Raw genomic sequence first — 24,953 nt, 5'->3', positions numbered from 1 at the left:
CCCAGGAAAGGGTTGTTTTATATAAAATTTTCAATTACAGCTTCTTTTTTTAATAAGAACAATTTTATGAGAACAATGAAACTCAAAAAATAAGAACAAAATCACAACACTAGGGGCCTGCAGTGGCTGAATTTTAAGCAAATATCCGGAACCAAATTTGTCAAATAATATACACCTTTCTTTATAAGAACATCCACAAATTTTAAAGCCTTCGGATATTCTTAACTTTTTGAGCTTCAAACCTAAAAATTGTTCTTAACATGTTCTTATTTTCACCATTATGTGAGTGTTTTTGCCAACTTTCCTAAGAAATCGGGTGTTTTAGAGTCCAAGAGAATAAGATTAGGTAAGAATTGTTAAAAAAATAAGAACAGCCATCAAACTTCATCAAACATTTACTGGTTCTAAGAGTGTCATGTAGAGCTTTTTTATAAGGACAAACTATATAAGAACATAAGGCTTTGATGGCCAAAAATTTAAGAGCAAGTTAAGAACATTTTTAGTCTTTGTGGACTCTAAAACAACCGATTTCTTGGGAAAATGAACAAAAACACTCACAAATGGTTAAAATAAGAATATGTTAAGAACATTTTTAGGCTCGAAACTCAAAAAGTTAAGAACATCCGAAGGCTTCAAAAATTTTGGATGTTCTTATAAAAAAAACGTATATCTTTTCAAAAAACAACGAGGAAAAAAACACACTGTAAGACTAATGAAAGTTCAAGACTAGTAAGGTATGGGCAAAATTTAAAATAGCTTTTATTTTAAAGTTTGGATATCGAATCTTTTGAAGCCTATTACCATCCATTATATTTTTTTATTAAAAACCTATTGCATATTTGAAATTACGACAAAATTATAAATACTAAGTACTAAAATACAAAATTAAATATAACAATCAAATATCCCTAGGTAGATCACAAAATAAAAAAAAACTTCTTTGAAAAGAATCTGGCAGGCGAATGACCACCTTAAGCGATATGTAACGTTCCAAATAAATGGCCCCATGCTTGTTAATTTTTTGAGAATTTTAGAACCCCCCCCCCCCGTTTATCAATTTTTAAGAATGTTTTCAGCTTTCGAAGAGAAGACCCTTTATTTTGCTCTAAGTAGCCTGATTTTAGTCTACACCTTCACCCTATTTTATGGTTTTCAGAAGTACAATTTCAAGAAGTACAATTTTTGAAAAATTTACAACCCCCCTCCTCGTTTATTTGGAACCTAAGAGCCAAAATGGTACTTGATGCCTCTCTGGCTTTCTCCCTTCGGATAAATAGCTATCAAAAAAGGAGTCTGCGGTCGCATAACTTACCTTATATGATTTCAAAATTTGGTCTAATTGAGATGAATTTTGAGATAAAACACCAAAAAATCATAATAAAACGTTTTTACTTGCAAATCTGACTTGCGATTCAAGAAAGTGCTCTATATCATCGGTAGAGCGATATATCAGTCAATAATAGAGACTAGTTTATTTTCCGATACTCGGAGTTTCGTGCCGTTTCAGGCAGTCTTCAGTCAGATTTTTAAAAAAATTACAAAAACGACATTCGCAATGTCAATCTTCAATTATACTATCAATTAAAACGTTTTTAAATATCGTTTACGACTCATTTGCACGCATAAAGTTATCCTTTACGAACCAAACAGAAGCTTATGATAACTATCTTTAAACTCCTGCAATATCCGTCAACCATGTTTGATGTTTGGAGGTCGCCGTCTTCCTCTTTAGCCTGTACCAACATTTTCCTTATTAGCCTCCGATCGTAACTTCACCTATAATCCTCGTCATCCTGTACCCGACTTCATTCATCCACTTCGACTTTAATCCGCTTTTTTGGGAGGTCTGAATCGAACCCAGTATCCGGATGGTCTCTTTGTAGTGAGGACGAAGAAAACGAGCTTAGCCTATAGACCATAGATGCACTTGTTGTATCACTTCCAACCGAACTAGCATCGTCACGTTCGTTACACGTTAGGTCTAAATGAAGATTGAAAAATTGACTTATCAAACTATTTATCATTTAGTAGCGTAGCCAAGAAGAGCACAAAATTTGTGTAGGAGAGCAGATTTTTATGACGCTGTAATTATCTATCTCCTACACAAATTTTGCGCCCCTCTTGGCTACGCTACTGATCATTATAAGGTTTTCAAAGTTCCTTTCAGCACTAAAATTATTCTACTCAAGTTAGGAGTTAATCCAACATATTTCCATCAAATCGTATGGAATGGCTACTCTACTACATATGTTTGTATTAAAAACATTACTCCTAGTAATCGTATGGTTTGGAGTGCAATTAACGATTAAAAATAGTAATTTGCACGAGTCCGAAGGACGAGCACTAAAATTATTCTACTCAGATTATGAGTTAATCCAACATATTTCCATCAAATCGTATGGAATGGCTACTCTACTACATATGTTTATATTAAAAACCCATTACTCCTAAAATACCATTCAGAAGGCATCAAAATTACTTAAACAAACTTCCAAATGCTAAATGATCTTGGCCTTTCTTGTGAGTGTTTTATCAAATTAAACCTGTGTTTCTGTAACATCAAATACTGAACTACTTCAAGGGTCTGCAATACCGAAATACCGGCAATTCTTCCTTCAAATACCGTAACACCGAAAAAAACTCAAAATACCGCTGTTACCGGCAACTACTAAAGTTCTTTAAATATCGAAATACCCACAATTTTTCCTTCAAATACCGTATTACCAGAAAAAATAAACAAAAAACAATGCCGTGCCCCTGAAAACCTTGAAACCAACCCCTAGTTACAGAGTGAAGGAAAGAATGACATTTTCACCCACCTGGAGTCTTGCGTGCCGATTGAGTGATAATGGATTTGTTAGCAGTCGCCACTGCCCGGTCGATACTACGGAACTGCCATGGCCAACTCGTCCGGTAAAGAAAAGGACGCAAGTCAAAGCTGTAGTAAAGAGGATAATACAGTTTTACGAAAAAAGTAGAAAAAAAGAAGAAAATATCCCCACTTTTTCCAATGTCTCGGTTCAGTTCTTAGTCGTGGACCCTTTGAAAAAAATCTGTCTAAAAGTTCTAGATTACTGGACAACTGTATTCGCTTGAATTGTGATAAATGTGAATAAAATGGAACTTTTTTTCCAACATAAATTCCAGATTTTGTACATTCAAAACATCTCAAATGACACGGCCTCATTAACTTATGAAACTACTCATTTGTTGTGCAAGACCAATCGCAATAAGAATTTGAAAGTTTGTGAGTGTGCCCACATACTTACCGGTTATCATCAGGTGAGTATGCTTCAGCATGATAAGAAGGTGTAACCGTGGTCATCTTGTGACGATTTATTGCATATTTCTTGAAAAATGTTTTCACCTGGAAAAAAGACAAGTAAAACTGTATATTTTGGAAAATTGCCAGGGATGGAAAATTGTACTTCTGAAAACCCAAAAATAAGGTAACTATAGGCTAAAATTAGGCTATTTAGAGCAAAATAAAAGACCTGCTCTTTGAAAGCTGAAAATATTCTTAAAATTAAAAACCGGCTGGGGGTCCTGATAAGTTTTTGGGGTGGGAACCTAAGTATACTTATAGTTGGCAGTGACTGTATTCATACCTTGTCAGCAATATCATTAGGGCATACCGAATGCCATAGATTCAACAATTTAGTGAACATTGAATATGGCCCACACCGATCCACTTTCCGTAAACGCCCAAAAAGCGACAGTTCATCGTAAGTTAAACCCATATCTTGCTGTAAAAGAAATTATTCAAAAAATAAAATACACGCGAACCAGTAAATTTTTGCCCAGACTGGACTGTTCTTAAATTTTGAAATTTTCAGACTTAAATATTCTTACGATATTCTTGATACGCTTAGTTTCTTTGCTTAAAAACTCAAAATGGATCAAAATCAGTACTATGTTAGTAATTTCTGAAATCCGAGGCTCAGATTTGTTCCTATTTTGTTCTTAGAATTTGGCGAATTTTCAGCCTCTTGTTTTTATAAAATTGTTCTTATAAAAAAGGCGTGTATGAAGACAAACGATTCGTGCTCTTAAACTCTTCTATTTCAGAATTCAATGTGTGATTTTTCGTGGTATTGGCAAAATTAGACTTTTTAAGAAACTCTCCACAAGTACAATTTCAGAACACCAAATACGCCATATACAATATCTTAATCGGATAAATTTTCGCGAGATTTAATTTGGCATTTTCGCAAATTACGTAAATATGCACTATTTGGCGATTACAGGGCCAACTTCAACAAACTTTTGTCTGATTCGCGAAATCAAATCCACGCGAAATAACCCATGATTTTAGCCACTCCAAAAGCTGATTTGAAAAAATGGCTCAGGTGTTACAAAAAGGAAAGGAATACATACTTCGTCTGTCTGTTGTAGTTGTCCATCTTTGAGTGGCTCCAGCTCGGCGGTGGGTGGTGCACCCAAAATACCAATCAAGGATGTGAAATTATACTTTTCCACACAGTAAAAAATGAATTTCTTCAGATCGTTTTTACTAATACCACCTATAGGATTGAGGTCGGCACTAGAGCAGTCGTATTTTGTCATGTACCCAAGAAGACTAAAAAGAATAAAGTTTTTAGGATGAATTTATAGATTTCTTTTGGACAGTTTAGTCGGGTGAAAGTGACAAATTTGAAATTTTTGTCGGGGAAAAGTGACGAATTTGAGATTTTGGTCGGGGAAAAGTGACGAAAATGCCTCTAGGTGACGAATTTTTCCCCCGACGAAACAAATCCCCGACTAAATAAAACTCTGACATTTTTTTCCCCCATAAGGTATTTTGCTTGGTTGAACGAGGTTCCTTAAAGCCGTGGATATTGAACATCGTTCAGTAATCACATACATAACACAATCACGGTCGAAATGTATTGAATATGAGACAATTTTGTGTTTTTTAACGTTTTTCAGAATTATGCTTTGTGTAAGCCAAAACCATTAACACAGTGCTCAATGTTAATGATACCAGAGCTTTATACTCAACTTTTCACTGAAGATTGCCATCCTGGATGGCATGAAACTTTGAGTATGAAATTAACTTCTTTAATCGTTTACTTTACTCAAACTAGTTTTTCAGAATTTAAAGTTCGGGTGAGAATTGCAGTTTTAGTTCCATTTTATTTCATTGGATTTTTCAATTTTGGAGGGGTTCAGTGGCTTCTACACTATATTCCCAGCCTTAATGGAACAATTTTGCACTATTGAATTCTAACATTCTAAGGTCTTAAGTCTCATATTAACTGTAATTTAAGGCAATCTAAAGTAATTTAAGACTTTCGGTTTTAAATTTTTTAGGGAATTCCCCTTCTGTGCCCATCATTGTAGTGTTATATCCTTAACAAAAATAAAAACAAAGAAGTAAGATTACCTTTCATCAACATTTGCTGATCCAAGCACAAGAAGCGAACCAGGCGAACCGCGCGACCATAATGTTAACTGGGCGAACAAATAACTCAAAACCATACGTGTGCGTGCTTGGATGTTCTGTAATGCTAAGTTTTCCGTATTTGTGCCACCGTAAAAACGGAATTTCGGAGTTTTTCCGGTAACTGTGGTGAAAATTCCGATAAGTGCTTTGATTGCAGTGTCGATAAAGATTCCTATTAGAAAAATTGATATTAAACAAGCTAGATGCTGAATGGACCTACCTGATGATGAAAGTTAGATAGCAATGCGAGGAGAAAAAAATCAGTCAGAGTTGCGAAGGGAAATTCATCAATTTGTTGGGGGGAAAACAAAGGGAAAAATTAATAGAAAGTTCTGGTCGCAAAAAATCAGTTTTATTGGTCAGCCTAAGCTGAGCATTCAAATAGGTAAAATTTTCTTCTACTTCTTCTTCCACCATAAGACGGCAAAAAAAAAATCCGATTTCCCGATCTCACTTTGATTTTTAAACTTTTTCGATCGGGTTTAACTTTTGGGTACTTTTCGTGCGTTTTTTTACGGATGCTGTATATCGGATGGCAATAGTCACCTTCATTTTTTTATTTATTTTTTTATCCACGGTCGCTGATAGTCACTTTTCCGGGGTTAGGTAGGGTCGTGCTAGCTGGGCTTGTCACTGTGCGGGTGCCTACTCGGCGCCTTGGGCCCGCAGGGTTGCTAGTAACGGTCGAATTCAGTCAGGTTTAAAAAGGGTACTGTTACCCATATTATGATATTACCCCCGTCTTTGCCAGTTCTAATATGTATGAATTTGCTTGGATTTTGCTGTCGGCGATGGCTCACGGAAGCACTGGCCGAAAGGAGGTCTCTTGGTGGTGGTTCGAATCCCACTCGGTGCGAAAATTAGATTGGTCAAAATTGATGGACAAATGATTGACAGGTATGAAAACTCAGTCAGAAATGAGAAACTAAGTCTCAGAAACTCAGACAGTCAGAAAAGAGAAAAATAGGATAAGAGATAGGAAAGAAAACAAGGTGACGATTGGCCATCCGATATAACATCTACCTCAGATCATAATGTGGTGTTTCAAGATGGCGGCTCGAAAGCGATAAGTCAGATGTGATAAGTCAGTGTTGTACTAAAGTATTTCCAGTGTAAATCTGTTGCAAGCTTCAATTTCTGTCATTTATTTTTTTAACTCGGCAAATCAAACACATGATTTTCATCAAGGAGATTCTTTTTCTACATCTTTTGAAGGTTTAAAGCTGTTTGCTCAAGTTTTTGTTTATGTTGAATTTTCTGATATATACTTTTTATTTTTATTGCTGCTTTTTATTAGTTTTTGCAATAAAAACATATTTTTCTTGTTTGCCTCTAGGTGGGATTGATGGTGTTATAATGTTATTGGAATTTGATAAAGTTTACAAAAGTACAGCTACTGTCTAAATTTGATAAAGACTCTATGCAATCGTGCTTTTTTGGACTTGGTTTGGACGTGTTTGATAAGGCAAATCGCAAAAAATTGTTTGGTTCCCGTCATTTCAACTTTAAAAAGTGGGGGTTGGTCCGTCGAAAATATTTTTCTTTTAAGAAGCAGCTACATCTTGTTGAAAGGGAATCCGTGTGGACTGATCCGAATTAAGAAATTGAGAAACCGTGGATAAACTGGTTTTCGGTTTTGTACTCTCCATCAGCATGCGGCTTGCTACTTTGATTTGAAAACTTGTAAACACAGAGCGTGCAGAGATTGGTGGAAACCAGCAAAGCAGCGGAAAAGCTTTCCGACTCTCCAACTCTACCTGCTGACCGTAAATCAGGGTCGGTCAGATGACGGGAACCAAATGATGACATCACATCTCCTATTATTGGACTTGCAAAATTATGACAAATGGTCTTTGGAATTGAATCAATTATATTAATATTAGGTATATACAATTCTTGTTGAAATTGATCATAACTATTTTTCGCGCAGTTCCGGACGCAGATTTTGTTTTTCTAACCTTTTCTAACCTTGGCGCATGTTTTGACTGAATGATGGAATGGAATGAATGGTGATAACAGTTTATATACATATCTCTTATCAGACTTGCAGAAAGCGGACTGCAGAAAGTTATGAAAAATGGTTTCTAGAATTTAATGAATTATACCGTCAAGTTACATAACATGCACACTCTCGTCACAACTTGCACAGTCATAACAAACAGATCCATCTGGTCTTCATTTAACATTGTTTTATTAAAGTTTAAAAAACACTGTCAGTGCTTGGCACAGAAGAGAAGACTCCCAGTTGAAATTATTTGCTACTCCGCTGCCCTGTTGAATTTATTTATTATGGTCGTGTGTTTTTATAGCAGTAAAGCAATCGCCCAAATTCATAGACCAATCAAAAGGGAGTTTAAAGCAAAATGGGGGAAAATGAGCTTCCCTGCATTGTTATGAATTTTAAGTTTTGCTTTCGATTATCATTGCCGAAGTCTTCAAGATGGTTGTGTGCATGTTGTGTAACTTGGATAGTACTAAACTACAAAATTTATTTACGAAGACTGGATGTAAATTATGTTTTTCTGACCTTGCCAAATTTTGGCTTTGACTGATTAGCAGTCAGTTTTTACGTACCTCATTGGCCTTGCAGACAACTGACAAATGGTTTCTGTAATTTGACCAAGTCTACCAAAATACAGTTCCTGTTGAAATGTTATAAATATGAACTTTTGCAAAGATTTTGATGCAAATTGTATTTTTCTGGAGTTTGCGCTTTGTGACTTAAAGTTTGTAGCTTGTTAGTTTAAAGTGTTATTGGAGTTTTATCAAGTAAAACAAAAGTATATTTGATGGATATCTTTATTTTGGTTCTGACGTTTTGGCAATTTTCTTATTTATTTCTAGATAGCACTTTGGTCAGATATGGACAGATGGATATTGTCTACATCCAACAGAAAAAATGTATCATAACTGACTGGAATAAAATCAACAAAAAGTTTAATTACATTATGTTTCTCTTTTATTTTATAGTAATGAACTATAGCTTAATTGTTTGATGTCATAGAAACAGTGCTAAAGAGAAGTGTACTTTGATCTTCTCGTGGGGGGGGGGGTGTTGGAGGAGATCTCAGGCTTGTTTTAAATAATTTTAAATCACAAGTTATCAAATGTTTCACATTTTGTACATTATTCAACATTTTTAGTCTACTCTGCTCTGTTTCAGTACATCTCTTACATCTGTTAACCCACTTATTAAAGCTATCTAGCTAAGCTCTATTGGCTGACCTTCCAGCCTCGGCTGGTTTATTGACAATTGAATCATGCTTGATGGTGAGCATTGTTATCAATAATGTTTTTGTGTGAAGAACATAGAAATACAAGGAAAACATATAATGAAAATCTGCAAAGACGGCGATTTACGGCATTTTCAACCGGAAAAAATTTTTTCTCAAAAATCGAACTCGGCCATGTTTTGAGCATTGTAAATACGCATCTTTCTGCAAAAAATCAGAAAAAGCTAAAGATGAAAATTCGAGAAAATGTAAAAAAAAAACGGTTTTCCGGCATATTCCTGGCATTTTCGGCCGGGAAAAAATATTTTTCGTACAGCTCGAGAAATTCAAGAAATACCGTTTTTCCGGCGAAAATAGGCTGTTCCGGCGATTTTTAGAATGTTCCGGCGATTTTTAGAAAGTTCCGGCTTCAAAAATCACTTTTATTGACAATTAAACCATGCTTGATGGTGGGCATTGCTATCAATAATGTTTTTGTGTGAAAAAACAACGAAATATAAGGAAAAAGTCCGATGAAAATCTGCAAAAACGGCGATTTCCGGGATATTTCCGGCATTTTCAGCCGGAATAGAATTTTTCTCAAAAATCGGACTAGGTCATGTTTTAGACATTGTTTAATACGCATCTTTGTGCAAAAAAAATCAGAAAAAAACTAATGATGAATCTCGAGAAAATGCCAAAAAACCGGTTTTTCCGGCATATTTCCGGCATTTTCGGCCGGAAAAGTACGTTAATTGAAAATCAGGCTCTGTCATATTTTGGTATTGCCATTTGCATCAGTGTGCAAAATTTCATGAAAAAATATAAAGTACAGCTCGAGAAATTCAAGAAATACCGTTTTTTCGGCGAAAAATAGGGTTCGATTTTAGGAAAGTTCCGGCTTCAAAAATCACTTTTTGACAATTAAACCATGCTTGATGGTGGGCATTGCTACAAATACTGTTTTTGTGTGAAAAAAAACACGAAATATAAGGAAAAACTCCAATGAAAATCTGCAAAAAACGGCGATTTCCGGGGATATATTTCCGGCATTTTCAGCCGGAATAGAATTTTTCTCAAAAATCAGACTAATCCATGTTTTAGGGCATTGCTAATACGCATCTTTGTGCAAAAAAATCAGAAAAAACTAATGATGAAATCTCGAGAAAAATGCCAAAACAAAAAACCTTTTTTCCGGCATATTTCCGGCATTTTCGGGGAAATGAATTTTTTTCGAAAATCGGGCTCCGTCACATTTTGGGCATTACCATTTTGCATCTTTGTGCCAAAAATTAGGAAAAACTAATGAGCCAATCCCGAGAAAAGCTAGTAACGAACGGACGAACGGACGAACGGACGAACGAACAGAGGTTAATTTATAGGACCTACAGCCCACCGGGGTAGGTCCAAAAATAGGACAACATTGTGAAATTTCTTTGGAGTGTCTCACAAAGTAGACAAGTAAACCACGTCGTTGTATTTCGCCACTCTCTCAAGGCAATTTATCTTTCAAATAAGAACTCTTTATAAGCACTATTCACGCGCTCCTCCTGTGTCCAAGGAAAGACGCAAATATTTGCACAGTTGAATCCCGATAAGTAGTACTCTCAAGGGATCGATTAGTTGCGTATTTTTTATGCGAATCTCCTCTAAAGGAAAGGAAGTTTAAGGGAACGAAGAAAAGTTCAAAACTCTTCAGAAAATTCAGAAAATTTCGCAATGTTTTTACCTTGCGAAAGTTAATCTCGCAAAATTAAATCCGATTAAAGTAATCATAATGCGAATTTTTCCTCTGCGAAAGTTCAGCTGAAGTTTCCAAAAAGTAAAACAATTAAACAACAGTTTAAATTAGGTACTTATTAAAAAGAACATACTCACCTAAATGATAACTTCCGATATCGCTTGCCAAATTTCTCGCACGTGCTTGTGTATCCACAGACGAATTCTCTGTCCCCATGTAACAAGTCACGAAAATACGGCCACAAAGTTCATTCGCATCTTTTGGTATGTATGTTTGGTCATTTACCATTTTTCGAATATCTGATAACGTTTGTGCGTTGCCTCGCTTAACCGATTGGCAAACGAGACGACACATCGAGGCAACGATACAGGCTGTAGCTGAACTGTCAACACCTAGAAGAGGAAATGATTTCAATAAAATTTAACACAGTGGATTCGCTTTAACTTGAACCTCTATAACTCGAATGTCTCCTTAACTCACACAAGCTATGTGGTCCCTTCAGTTAACAATGCCTGATAAATTTTACCTTGTAACTCGAAATTTCCTTAACTCGAACAAATTTATGTTATCCCCTTGCGTATTCGAGTTATGGAGACTCTTTCTTTTTCTTCAATGACAACCTCTGTTTGTCAAGGGCTAATCGATGACTTTAGATAGCCGTCTAGCTGAAGGTAAGAAAGGGCGGGCCTCCTTTACACCCCTGTGTCACAGACCCGCTGGGACCCCAGCCCCACTGGAAATTAAGCAAAAATTTCGTCCCCGGTGGAAAAATACCCTTGAATTTCAGCCCCACTGGGAAATCGACTTTGATTTTATCCCCACACGAAATTCCATGTTTAAAAATTGCACTCTAAAACCATCATTTTTTAACCTTTGAACAATAGAATTCCTATCCCCGTTAGGATTTCAAAAGGAATTTTTATCCACACTGAGGAAAAAAGTTTCACCGGGGCTGTGAGACAGGGGTGTTTCTTTGCTTTGGATTCTTCTACTCTCCTTCATGGGCCTCTTACGAGAATATCCGATGACGATTTCAAAGGAATTTAATAGTTCAATAACACCGAGCACCGTCAAGAGCCAGACGAAGCAGTCCGAAGCAGGCCGAAGGCTCCATTAATAGAAAGCTGCCTAGCTGAATGTGGGCAGGGAGCCACTCGTTTTCTTGGACTCCCCTACGGGAAGAAGGCCTCTCCATTCGCCTCTTAGGGTTTGGTATTGCCCAGCTGCAATTTGATTCCTCAATACTCAACTTGTTACGGTCGCTCATAATTTAGTTAGCCTGGTATTAGTTTTAGTTTCACCAAACAACGCGAAAAAAATAGGAAAAGTCGAAAAATGATGTTAACTGCTTAGAAAAGTCTAAAGCTTTGTGAGCATTTAACTAAAAGGGTTACTCAAGTAGTTGGTCTATGGTTTCCTTAAGAGAAAATAGACCTCATCGGAGTTTTTGATTTTTCTAAAAAAGCGATGCATTGTGGGATTGTTTCGGGAGTATTACAATAGAAATCTCTTAGGAGTTCCTCGAGGGAATTCTATTGTAATACTGCCGAAACAATCCCACAATGCATCGCTTTCTAAGAAAAATTAAAATCTCCGAAAAGATCTATTGTCGATGGTTTTCTACAAAATCTTAAGATGTATTTCAACAGGATGATTACTTTGGTGGCAAAATGGTAAAAATAGATAGTAAACTCTCGCTGATTCATGATATGACGACTTCACGAAATTATGCAACTTTTCTGTTTTTGTGTCACTTTTTCTATTGTTTAAGTGACATACTGGGTGGAAAATTTTAAAAGTTCTCGGAAGACTCTCCAGTGGGTGCATATCGTGAATTCGAACGAATAAAATTCCCCGTTTGAGTTCAAAATAGTGACTGCAGGTAAATAAAAAGCACGACCAGTTAACAAAATACTTACCTCCACTTAAAGGTAAAAAGAATCCGTTACATCCAGACCTTCTGAGGTAATCCCAAAGCCAGCATGCTGGTCCAAGTGCGATCTCTTCTTCTGGTCTGTGAATTGTTGCTGGAATAACACGTGATGTTGGCATGGTCAAACCGTCGTGATGACATAAAACAATATCAGTGGCAACTTTTGGGTATCTCTTTTTTTGACTTTCAACCTGTACAAAACAATGGAGAACAGTCACAGATATCATATTCCTTTAACAAACTACAATCATGGTCGAAATATATTGAGAATTCCGGTTATTTTAACGTTTTTCAAGATTTAAAGTTTCGGCGAGAAAGTCGATTTTCTCTCTTTAATGTAATCCAATATTTCAATTTCCGAGGGGTTGGCAGACTTCCAGGCTATATTCTGAGCCTTGTTGGACTATTTTTGAACTTAGTTAAAACTCTACCCTTTGAAGACTTCGAACCTACTTTAGAGCACTTACAAATCGATTGTGGTTTCAAAACTTCCTGGGGAGTTTCCCTTTTTCCTCAAATATTATGACTTTGATTGTAGGTAGGCTAAATACTCACAGATTTCTTGTGGAAATTTGTCCAGTTTTGAAGTCGACTAGTCCACTATATTGTTTTCTATTGAATTTTCGAACGTTCGAATTTCAAAACATTCGCATAGCGTTGTTGACGACCAGAATTGAAAACAAGATGGCGTTCGGACTAGTCAGTTTTAAAACTGGACACGTATCCTTTTATTTGTTGGAAGCCCAATCGTCATTCTTCTAATTTAATCCGTCCTCTAATTAGTACGAATTAATTATTTTGGCAAAATGAAATAATTTATCTAACTCTAATTATTAGTACGAGTCCATGATCACGAATTTCTGATTTTCCTCTAATTTAGTACGATAAAGGTCAAATTTTCCTCTAATTATAGTACGAATAGTAAAAATAAACGAATTTTTTTTGTTTCAAAGACACTTCAAAGACAAGGAGGTATGGAGATACCAGCTGATTTCATTTTCAAAACGGTCAATGCAAAACTTTACAGTCAAATGAGAGAGAAAGTTCTCAAGGAACTGGAAACTTTTGAAGAAAAGAGAAAAGTTGGTCAAAATAAGAGTTTGAAAAAGAAAGAAAAAATAAATAAAAAGTACCAAAAAGTGTGTTTTTAATTTTTCAACCCCTAATTTAATACGATTTGATATCTCTTTTACTCTAATTATTAGCACGACAATCAACGTCAATTTCCAAGGTATTTTATTTCCTCTTATTATTAGTACGACCCCTTCAAAATAATTATTTTTTCCGGAGGATTAAATTAGAAGAATGACGGTAGTATGGAAAAGTAGAGCGTCGTTTATAAGAGTTTCTTGCTGACGATGGCTTTTAATATCATCGAATAATGGAGTGTATCGAATAGTAAAACGTCAAATTTAGAGAGCTTAAACTGTATTACTTCATATTAAGAGCGGTTTTAGCGCCATATACCATTTTCAAAATTCATGTCGATTAAATTTCGCGAAAAAGTAATCTAATTACCTCACTCCCAAAAGAGACACCATTCCGTGCGGCATAAATATCGTCCAAATCTACGACAGCCGAAATCATTTCCACTTCTTCCAGTGAGAATTGATTACTCTGACCAACCAGCTCACTGTTTATGAAGATCATGGAAGCTCCATCGTAGTACACTCGCTCTCCGTCGCACCCTTTTAAGTTGGAGTACACATAAACCCCGCCAGTCTAAAATAATTTCAAATGTTAAATGCTTATTCCGGCTTACTTTAATCTGATTAATTTTCATAAAACTTACTTTCGCGAGCCAAAAAATCGCAAAATGCTCTGGATTTATTATCGCGAATCAATGTTTTGAAAAGTTTCGCGTGAACTTAATTTCGTGAATAATCAGCCGCCAAAGTTTGTTAAAAGTAACTATGACAACGTCAAAAATAGCAAATGACATTGTAATTTACATTGAAAATCTGATCATGGAAATTTTGCGTGCCTTTATTTTCGCGAATCAGTGATCGCACGTGATTTTGCGAGATTTATTTCCGTGAAAAAAGATCCGACCAAAATAAACTCTCAATGTGTTAACCGTACAATCCTTCCGTGACCGCTATCAAAATCATCCAAAAGTGAGCTAAAGGACTGGATACGAGTTTGGGTGTATACCTTGTTTAAGCCATCTGAAATGAGTTTAATTCGTTGACTCAATTTTCGCAACTCGTGGTGTGAACCACTGCTGTTGAAGACAATCTCCGCTCCTGAAATAAAACAGCCTTTGTTGAATATTGCATTTCTATCCATTTTGGCTTCTCCAATTTGGATCAGAAAGAACAAAATTTCGAAAAGTAATAGAGAACTGTAAATTGTTTTCGATTTAATTACACGGGTCTAAAATATTGACAAGTCGTATTGCCGAAAGTGTGACAATACAGTCAATTCTTTGTAATTCGAACTTCTATTATAATAAATTCGAACCTTTCTGTAATTCGAACTAAGATATAGGTCCCCTGAGATTGAAAGTCGTTTAAAACAATCTACGTAATCTGAATCTTTCTATAATTCGAAAAGACTACTTGGTCCCTTGAAGGTCGAATTAGGGAGAGTCAACCTTTTCATAAGTTTACGTCACGAACAACACTTATCTCGCTTTCTAAATGTTACTATGGTAATTGATTCCCAGGGGAGCTCATTAGAAGTTTACTAATCTATTTATAAAAAAGTAACAGTTAGACTCAAGAGATTTAATAACCTTGGTTTCAAAAAAGGTAGTCCTTGCACTTATTTATATAATTCTTATCATAATGTAGCCCAGGGTCCAGCTTTTTATAAGCCAAATGACGCAATTAAGCTCTGGACTTTACTGGACTCATTCAAAGTTATCAATCCAATACTCACCACTGAGCGCCAGGTCACTGTGTGATGTGTGTATCTCAAAAAGTTCTTGGCACGTCTCGTAACCAATGACCGAATCTACAGTCACCAACAAAGCGTCGCCAAAGGGAGCTTTACTTTGACCAGTGATTTTATTGATCAGAGGTGGTAGTTTAATATCTTCAAGTTCCATTTTCTGTAATAGAAGTAATATAAAGTATCATAAGATTAGGGTTGAAATACTGATCTTTCTTGATAGAGAGGAAAACACCGATCTAGTGAGATGAAATACTAATATCTGTGTTTTGGGAAGAATAAACTACAAGAGATAACCAATATTACCCAGCTGGCACACAACGTTGATTCAACATTAATCTAACGTTGATAAAAATTAACAGAAGCATTTTTTATTTTTGTTAAAAATTTATTACAAGACGTTTCGATGCTCTCCGAGCATCATCCTCAGTTAAAATGAAATTCGTTTCAAAAAATTTGATTAAAAGGTTAAAAAATCTGGTCAATTAAAAAGTCATTAAAATAAATACAAAGGTGCCAAATGATCGATAAAATATTAATTGTTTCTATTTAAAAAGTAACAAAGGAACTGATTTCTCTTGAACATTGAGTTTGGGATGTTTTTGTTTAATAAATAATGCCTCGGAGAGTTTTCTTTTAAAATTGTTTTTATAGCCCGAGCCAATAATTTTCATATTTTGCATGCTTATGCGTGAATGACCGGTTTGTTTGGAGTGACGTAACAAATGTGAGTTGCAATCCTTTTCAGCATGCTCGTTTGCTCTAATTAAAATCTTCTTTCGGTTTCTCCAATGTAATTGGCGTCACAATCGGGAACATTGGCCCTCATATACAATGTTATGTTTGTGTTGATTTTGAATTCTATCTTTGATAGAAAAATTAGAACTGAGTCGTGTACCTTTGAAAGTTACGCGAGTTTCTGTGTTAGGTAAACAGTTCTTTAAATAGTTTTTCATTTTCTTGGTAACGAGTTCACCCTTTTCTCCTTGGTAAGGTAAACAAATCTGCAATTTCTTTGTCGAATTTTCGTCAATATCTAAATCCGGCTGTTGGTCGTCATTTACTGTAATGTGTGTTTTCTTTCTTTCTGTTTCGATTGTTTGGTACACAAACCATTTTGGATATCCATTAATATCGATGAAAACTTTACGTAAGTGGTCAAGTTCCATCTCTAAAAGGTAGTCTTTACTAGATATTGTAAAGGCACGTTTAACTAGTCCCGTAAGTGTGCCTTTCTTCCAGACAGTTGGGGCAAATGATTCCCAATGTAGGTAGATATCTGTGTTCGTTTCCTTTCTGTAAACGGCCGTATCAAATCCTTTTGAAGTGCGAATGATTAAGACATCTAGGAAAGCTAACATAAAATTTCTTTCCTCTTCATAAGTGAATTCAATGTTTTTATGGAATTTATTCAGCTTTTTCAAAATTTGCTCAAGTTTGCCTTCTTTTACGAGGCATACGGTATCGTCGACATAGCGGTACCAGAATTTCATTATCTTTCGCATTTTGGGTACAGACGAACGTTCTAGCTCAACCATGAAGATGTTGGCAAGTACTGGACCCAGTGGTGATCCCATGGCAACTCCGTCAGTTTGTGAGAAGAACATATTATCAAAGGTGAATTGGACTGATTTGGTACATAAATACAGCAGTTCTTTCATTTCTTTTCTTGGAATGGTAGTTTTGATCTCTTTTTTGTTGTAAATACGATTCAATATGATGTTTATGGTGGTTTCGAGAGGTACATTTGTAAATAAGCTTTTAACGTCAAACGATATAAGTTTATAGCCTTTTGGAACTTTCTCATTCTTTATTAATTCGATAAAATGTTTCGTGCTTTCGATAGTGTACTCAGATTTAGTAAGTGGTAGTAATAACTTTGACAAGTATTTGGCTGTTTCGTATGTAGCGGTGCCTAAGTTAGAAACAATTGGTCGAATGGGAAGTTTATCTACTCCTTCGCCAGATTTCAATTTATGAACTTTTGCAAGTCCATAAAATTTTCCCAAATTTGAGCCTGTAGGGTAAAGTTTTTTGTAGGTATTATCAGAAACAGAAAGAAAGAAAACACACATTACAGTAAATGACGACCAACAGCCGGATTTAGATATTGACGAAAATTCGACAAAGAAATTGCAGATTTGTTTACCTTACCAAGGAGAAAAGGGTGAACTCGTTACCAAGAAAATGAAAAACTATTTAAAGAACTGTTTACCTAACACAGAAACTCGCGTAACTTTCAAAGGTACACGACTCAGTTCTAATTTTTCTATCAAAGATAGAATTCAAAATCAACACAAACATAACATTGTATATGAGGGCCAATGTCCCGATTGTGACGCCAATTACATTGGAGAAACCGAAAGAAGATTTTTAATTAGAGCAAACGAGCATGCTGAAAAGGATTGCAACTCACATTTGTTACGTCACTCCAAACAAACCGGTCATTCACGCATAAGCATGCAAAATATGAAAATTATTGGCTCGGGCTATAAAAACAATTTTAAAAGAAAACTCTCCGAGGCATTATTTATTAAACAAAAACATCCCAAACTCAATGTTCAAGAGAAATCAGTTCCTTTGTTACTTTTTAAATAGAAACAATTAATATTTTATCGATCATTTGGCACCTTTGTATTTATTTTAATGACTTTTTAATTGACCAGATTTTTTAACCTTTTAATCAAATTTTTTGAAACGAATTTCATTTTAACTGAGGATGATGCTCGGAGAGCATCGAAACGTCTTGTAATAAATTTTTAACAAAAATAAAAAATGCTTCTGTTAATTTTTATCATTAAGTTTCTTGCCCGATTGAACATATTTTTACATAATCTAACGTTATATGGATGTTTGGAACATTAGATAAAACATTGAAACAACGTTGTATGTCAGCTGTGTAGAGGGTCCAGTACTGGTAACATTATAATGTAAAAAATGGACATCGTTTTTACAGATATCATATTCCTTTTACACATGTTAAGTCTAGTGTTAAAACACTACCCTTCCAACCTAATCTAGAGCGCTTCCAAATCGTTTGTGGTTATAAGATTTCGTAGGAATTTCTCAAATATTAAAACCATGATTGTAGAATGCGGTTTCTGTCTGTGTCATTCGAGTCTGAAAATGGAAGACATTGAAAAATATGAAGTTTGCTTGGTGGTTGAAGTATTAACCATGGACTTACCTTAGTCCAAGCAGTAAACCAACGATGTTCTCTATAATTCCCATCTCTTGCTAGCCTCATTTTCGGCCGAACCAATAAAATCTTTTTATTATAAATGATGACACGACAATTATACGTCACTTGATTTCTTAAGACGGGCATTCCTACGTCAACTAGGATATTTTCACAAACAGAATTTTCTAGAATACATGCCAATGATTCCCATGAATGAAGAAACGTGTCTGATTCTAAAAAATGATCATTGCACCCATATCCAGATATCTCTAGTTCAGGTCCAACACGATATCGAGCTGAAAAGAAAAATATGAATAATGAAAAAATGTGAACTCGTGATATGCACCACTGCAATGACTTCACGAAATTTTGCAACTTTTCTGTTTTTGTTCCACCCAATACGTCACTTTTGTTATTGTTTAAGTGACGTATAGGCTGGAAAACTTTAAGTTCTCAGAAGACTTTCCAAGGGCGCATATCATGAATTAGGAGAATATCATTGGGCAGTAAAAAGTTACTTGCTGTTTTAAAATGTTTTTGTTTTAATACGCAAGTGTCTGCCCCTATATTAGGCTCGCATCATGCTTAGCATTCTATTGTTCTTTAACAATAAAGCCATTTTTAGGTACCAAAAACTGAGCCAGTATATTCTTATAAACATTACGCTTATAAAAAGTATGTGTTTCCAGAGCATCCCTACCGGGTGTGCCAGAAATAAGCTCTTTAATAAAAGTGGAATTTCTCAAATTCTATAGATTCTAAGGTATTAAAGTATAACTATTTGATCTAGTGGACCAATCATACTTTGAGTTTATCTTATACTGATCTATTAATTGAAAGGATAGTTTGAGAGAAATACCATAGGCTGTGGTATTTCTCTCAAACTATCCTTTCAATTAATATATTAGTTTAAGGTAAACTCAAAGTATGATACGTCATTTTCACGGGGTTTTTCGCACGGGGATGCGATGCGCGTCGTATATATAAATAATTCCTAACCGAAAGTTACCCCCGTCTTTATTTTTTTTGAGTTTTAAAAACTTGATCAGATTGGTCAGTAGGTTTTATATGAAATATCTCTTAATTTTATTAAATTTGAATAAAAAAATATGCGTTAATAGATTCTTGCACTCTTTGTGTGTGGGTGGATGTGGGTACTTTAAATAAATACTTGAGTAGTTTCATAAGTGTAATGAGGTATCTTTAGCACACCCAGTAAAACGTTTGAAAGTATTGCCTTTAATCAATTGTTTGAACGCTTTGTTCAATGGAACACCCAGGAATGATCTGTGAGCGTAATTAATCATCGAGAAGCCATTGCTAGCAACACAAATGATATCATTTAGGACCATTTTCTAGAGCGTTCTTACTTATAATGTCTCTAAACGCATCGAAATGACACAATTTTCATTCATGGAAGTAATTGAAGTAGGTAATATAGTAAAACTACTTACCACCTATTTCTTTAGCCAATCTGATGCTTTCTAAAATACGTCGTAAATTTCCCTCAAAATCCAATGCCCATTGTGACAAAGAACAACAAGCTATTGTTGTTTTTCGTGGCATGTTGGCCTGTTTCTAAAGATTTTTACTAAAAATAAAAAGCATGAAAGTTTATTTCAAAAGTAAAGTGTATCCGAAAAAAGCAGATCAGAATATAGCCCACTTACTTTGGAATGTATATTCATAGAAAAGTAGACTTCAGGGTATGGAGAAAGGAACTTTAACCTTTCTATTCCATCAAAATTATTATACACGAAAAAAACATTTTAACTTTAACTACAAACATTTCACTGAAGATTGGTGCCTGAGCACCATAAAACTCTGAGTTTGCAACAGATACTGTGTCAACCCTTTATTATAACTACAGACATACAAAACCCTTAAAACCTCTCCTCCTAAACATACACACAATATCTTTCTTTCTTAGAGTAGTGAAAAACATTAGAAGAAGAAATTGCTTTTCGAATTTCATGAATAATTTATTCAAACTCATGGAAGAGTTAAAAAAGAACATGAATAATTAAGAGTTCTCAAAAACATTAAGGTAGATGATCAATAATGTATAACTTTCTGAAAAAAAACCACTACACTCTATTTTGAGAGCAGCTGAAAGTTTTCATAAAAAAATCTTTATTAAAATGTTTTAAAGTAATGCAGATTTGCAGAATTTATAATTTTCTAGTTCTTCATTAACTTGAAAGTCTCTGATAAAATTATAATAATTTTTAGATTGACTTTTATATTCTATCTAAATCTCCTAATGAAATGTAAGCAAGCATCAAGTGAATTATTTATCTAAAGTACCATCAAGATCATTTTGAGAATTAAAAATTATATTTCATAAGATGATATCATTGATAATGATTCAATCCTCTGCTAAACATTCTTGAACATGCAACTTTTTGCTATTGAGAATTTCAACACTACTAGGATCATTTTACTAAATTGATAGTACTAACTTTGTAAGGCTGTTGATAAATGGGTCACATACACAACATTTTCATATAACATTTAGAATCAAAACCTATTCCTAGATAAGATAAAAGATCCTCAAATTCTGTGAAGGAGATAGCTTACACCAATGGTCTAAGTTTTTTTGCCTAATGCAAAATTACACAGTTGATCAATTTGGATCAATATCGGTTGAAAAGTTGAAAAGGTGACACGTAGTGCTGTAACTTGCAAAAAGAAATTTAGGGAAATTTAGCAGTGGGCACATTTTCCAAATTGCCATTTTGGTGCCCCCTTACCTCCCCTGAAAATAAAAAAAAAGTAATATCAGGTTCCTATTATGAAGTTCTACTTCAAATAAAAGACAAGTCGATTATACGTTATCATTAACAGAATTTATGCTGGAGTGATTGGTGATTCAGTTCTCCGAAATGACCATATATCAGTCACATACTAAGTTTTTGTAAGCTATACCAAGCAGGGCTACCAACCTGAGTAGGGCATTCATAATATGAGCCTCATTTTTCTGTATTTGTGGCTTATCTGGAGTTGGGCATTCATGGGAAAACTAAGACTTAATTCAGAGCACTCCTGGAAATCTCAATGTCTGAAACGAATTTTTTGCAAAGCTATGAGGTTTTCTAAAAAAGAGGTCAAAATTGACTTCAAACTGACGTCAATTAGAATTCTTTCTTGTTCGTGAACTTGAGGGTTCGTACAATCATTCAAAAACATCAATAAATTTTACGTTATAAAACGATTTCTTTACAACAGATTTTTCCATGGTATCACAATCAATACTGATGTTTAAATATACTCTTAGGTGCCAAATAAACGAGGGGTTTATTTGGCACCTAAGAGTAAAACAATTTGATACAGCCACCTTTCTGCTCATTGACAGTTTTCACTCGTGGAAGGAAAACTTTTAGAGTCTTTGGGATTAACTAATTTGAACCAACTTTCTTCCAATCATTTCTCTTTTAAGATAAAACTATTGATATTCAGCCGTCATTATTTACTTAATCATTCTGATGGTTGAGAGAGACCTCTAGCGAAAAATATTTTTCATCTTTAAAAGCACACTTTTCAGTGAGTCGTTGATTCGGTTCAAACCGGTCTGCAAGTCTCCCAGCACGTTCTGTTCTTTGCTGACATGACTTCACTCAAACGAGGCGTTTTCATTTGTTTGAACTCTTTGTATTCTCTTCATTTTACCAAACGTTTAATGGAGTTTCTACTTATCCCAATCAAGGACACAATTTCTTGGGGGCTTCTATGCGTTTGCTGGGGCTTCTGCAGACACATCATCACCTCCACAAGATCACCATTTTCTTCTCTTGTAACAGCAATGGGTCCTCCCGAATTGGCTTCGGTCCATTGTACCAGTTTCTTGAAACTTGTAGACAAGCTTCTGGACAAACTTAAGGACCCATGTTTCAGTTGGGTGCTCCTTATAAATGCTATAGGCTGTCCAGCCCTTTTTTCAATATCGTATTTGATGATTGCTATGTCATCTGCTGAAAACCATGATATCTGTGAGCATTCACTCTCTTCTTTTTGTTCGGTTTGATATGCTGGCTACAGCAAAGTTCGTTACTTCTTGTTGTGACAGTGCAATCAATTTATGTTTCTATTTTGAGGACATTGCATTGTAATTGTAATGTCTTCAGAAGATAAAGGGAAAAGAATGCGAGCTAAATAGGTTGATAACTTTGAGAATCTTCTGACATCAATTTTGAGCAAGTCAATTTTGACCTCCGTTTTAGAACACCTCATAACTTTACAAAATATTAGTTTCTGACATTGAGATTTTCATTTTTTTTTTTTCTGAAATAAGTTAAAGTTTACCCATACAAAATTTAAAGTCTTTAGCATAATTAGAGCGCTCTACGTCAAAATTTGAAATTTATGGAAACTTTTTTTGGACCACCCGGTATAACATTTTTGCTAGCTACCGGGTGCGCCACAAAAAAGTTTCTCTCTTTGAAACTGATTTTCTCAAAATCTAAGAATTATAAAGAAACAATTCTTATTCCATAGGAAAGAAGAAAGTTTGAATTAAATTTTGATGGGTCATTTATTAAATTCGATTCATTAGATCAAAAGTTATGCTTGATTGAATAAAAAAGTCACTTTCAGAAAGTGCCCGAAAACATTAAAAATCTACCTATCAAATTTTTATTTTAAAATTGGCAATTGCAATAGGCTTTACGATGATCAAGAGCATTTTTAAGAAATTAAACACATAAATTTTGAAACTGATGGGTGGAAAGGGTTAAAAATCTTCATCAAAATCATTTAATTTACTGTTACCAAAATTTTCCTTGCATTTTTTGTTCTAGACTGGATGAAGTCTATGTAAGGCTAGCTGTACCTCGAAACCAATATTTGATGTATTTTTATGAATTTTACCAGATTTTTTTGGCTTTTATTGAAATTCAACCTTCTTTTATATGACAAAAGGTCATTTAGACAGCTAATTATCATTTTCAATGACTGAAACGAAAATACTGATGCATCATGTATTATGCTTCTGTTTAATTTGATACGTAAATTGATACGTTTTTGAGCACTTTCAGAAAGTAACTTTTTTATTCAATAGACCATAACTTTCGATCTAATGAACCGAATTTGATAAATGACCCATCAAAATTTAAGTTTATCTTTCTTCTTTCCAATGAAATAGAAATTGTTCCTTTAAAATTTTTAGATTTCGAGGACATTAGTTTTTAAAGAGAGAAACTTTTTTGTGGCTCACCCGGTATTTGAAGTAGGGATATTCACTAGCCTCATATTATGTATTTGTTAGTTAATATCAAAATAGACAAAATAGTCATCATCTTCAGGTTATCAAGGCAGACTCAAAAAGCTCACAACATTTCATTAACCTCAGTTAGGTTAGTTAGTTCAGTTAGGTTTCTCTAGAAAGAACGAAAGACAAAGTAAGAGAATCAAAATGTTAATTTGCAGAAAATGTATTTGAAATCTAAGATTGCTACATATTATTTTCAAGAATTATACCTAGAAAATGATTGAATTAGTTAATTTACAGGTCCGCTATTGTGGCTAACAGTGTGTTTTGTGATGTGAAATTAGGGAAAGGGACTCCAGATTAGTTTAGTCTGTCCATTTGCCTTTGGATCAAATTCTAGTCTAATAAAGAAAAAAGACATTTGTAAGTGCTCGAGAGAAGGTAGCACTTTTTTTGTAAAAAGTCATTATAAGGATGAAGGATAGTGGATGGACTATAACCACAAAAGAGTTGCCACTAGACTGACTAGAGGTTGAGCTGTTATTTCTGACCCCACGTCACCACGCAACTGTTTAGGAGCTAAAGTAGTATATACGGTTTGTGTAAACCGCAGGTTACAGGTCGCAGGTTACAGGTCAACAAAGTGCAGACCGGAAAAAAGATAATAAGATCATAACATATATACATAACATAACATCAATACATAACGCTTTAAATTACAAAAAAGTAATACATGTTATTTAGATATTATAAAATGACAATTGAATAGAATAACAACCTAGTGACACTTACTTACAAATATATTGACAGAATCACCAAATATCATGTCTTACAAGAGAAAAACACCAAAAATATTTAGCATACCGAATGTGATGATAACAATATGACTGGATATAAAATTACACCAATCAGAAGCTCGTGAGTTCTCTGAGAAGGTAGTGTGGTAGCGATGTGTTTTATTATATATAACTATCATATAATATACCTGTTATACGTATAATATGGTTTCAAATATTTTCTGGTCTGCGTTATACACGGCGCAAACTGCGAAAGATTGATAAAAGCACATGGTTAAATTTTGATGTTTGAAATGGTTTTATATGGATGAAATTGCTTGAGAATTATGTTTTTGATAATTCTTTGTGTTTTCCAAACATTTTCCTCTGCAATGACATTGATTAGAGTCAACCTGTAATCACTGACCTGTGACCTGTAACCTGTAACCTGTGACCTGTAACCTGCGGTTTACACAAACCGTGGTATATACATACTGTGTCAAAACTGATCGTTTTAGAAAACATGGTCATGGGTGTAGTTTTCTAAAACTTAGGAAAGTTTA

At 34.7% G+C, this 24,953-nt stretch overlaps 1 protein-coding gene across 1 annotated transcript; it reads right to left on the bottom strand.

Moving 5' to 3' along the window:
• Nucleotides 1-1,607: 1,607 nt before the first annotated feature.
• LOC136803201 (glutamine-dependent NAD(+) synthetase-like) lies at nucleotides 1,608-20,005 on the bottom strand. The gene is made up of 13 exons (XM_067059934.1): nucleotides 19,863-20,005; nucleotides 18,415-18,704; nucleotides 15,216-15,387; nucleotides 14,487-14,578; nucleotides 13,851-14,054; nucleotides 12,319-12,523; nucleotides 10,537-10,791; nucleotides 5,387-5,618; nucleotides 4,378-4,579; nucleotides 3,609-3,746; nucleotides 3,270-3,367; nucleotides 2,820-2,938; nucleotides 1,608-1,981 (listed from the first exon to the last, which is right to left on the bottom strand). The coding sequence occupies exons 1-13, from the start codon at nucleotides 19,972-19,974 to the stop codon at nucleotides 1,806-1,808; spliced, it is 2,295 nt and encodes a 764-aa protein (XP_066916035.1). The 5' UTR covers nucleotides 19,975-20,005; the 3' UTR covers nucleotides 1,608-1,805.
• Nucleotides 20,006-24,953: the final 4,948 nt, after the last annotated feature.

The sequence above is a fragment of the Clytia hemisphaerica genome, unplaced genomic scaffold (genome assembly GCF_902728285.1).
Source record: "Clytia hemisphaerica strain Z4C2 unplaced genomic scaffold, Clytia hemisphaerica genome assembly, whole genome shotgun sequence".
NCBI classification, from domain to species: Eukaryota; Metazoa; Cnidaria; class Hydrozoa; order Leptothecata; family Clytiidae; genus Clytia; species Clytia hemisphaerica.
Note: the sequence above shows the minus strand (reverse complement) of the source record. Positions and strands in the feature narration are given on the sequence as shown.

Coding starts and splice junctions, on each gene's coding strand:
- LOC136803201 (XM_067059934.1), bottom strand. CDS start 19,974: ATGCCACGAAAAACAACAATAGCTTGTTGTTCTTTGTCACAATGGGCA. Junction 18,705..19,862: donor ATTGGCTAAAGAAATAGGTG/GTAAGTAGTTTT, acceptor TTTTCTTTTCAG/CTCGATATCGTGTTGGACCT. Junction 14,579..15,215: donor CAGTGACCTGGCGCTCAGTG/GTGAGTATTGGA, acceptor GTTTTATTTCAG/GAGCGGAGATTGTCTTCAAC.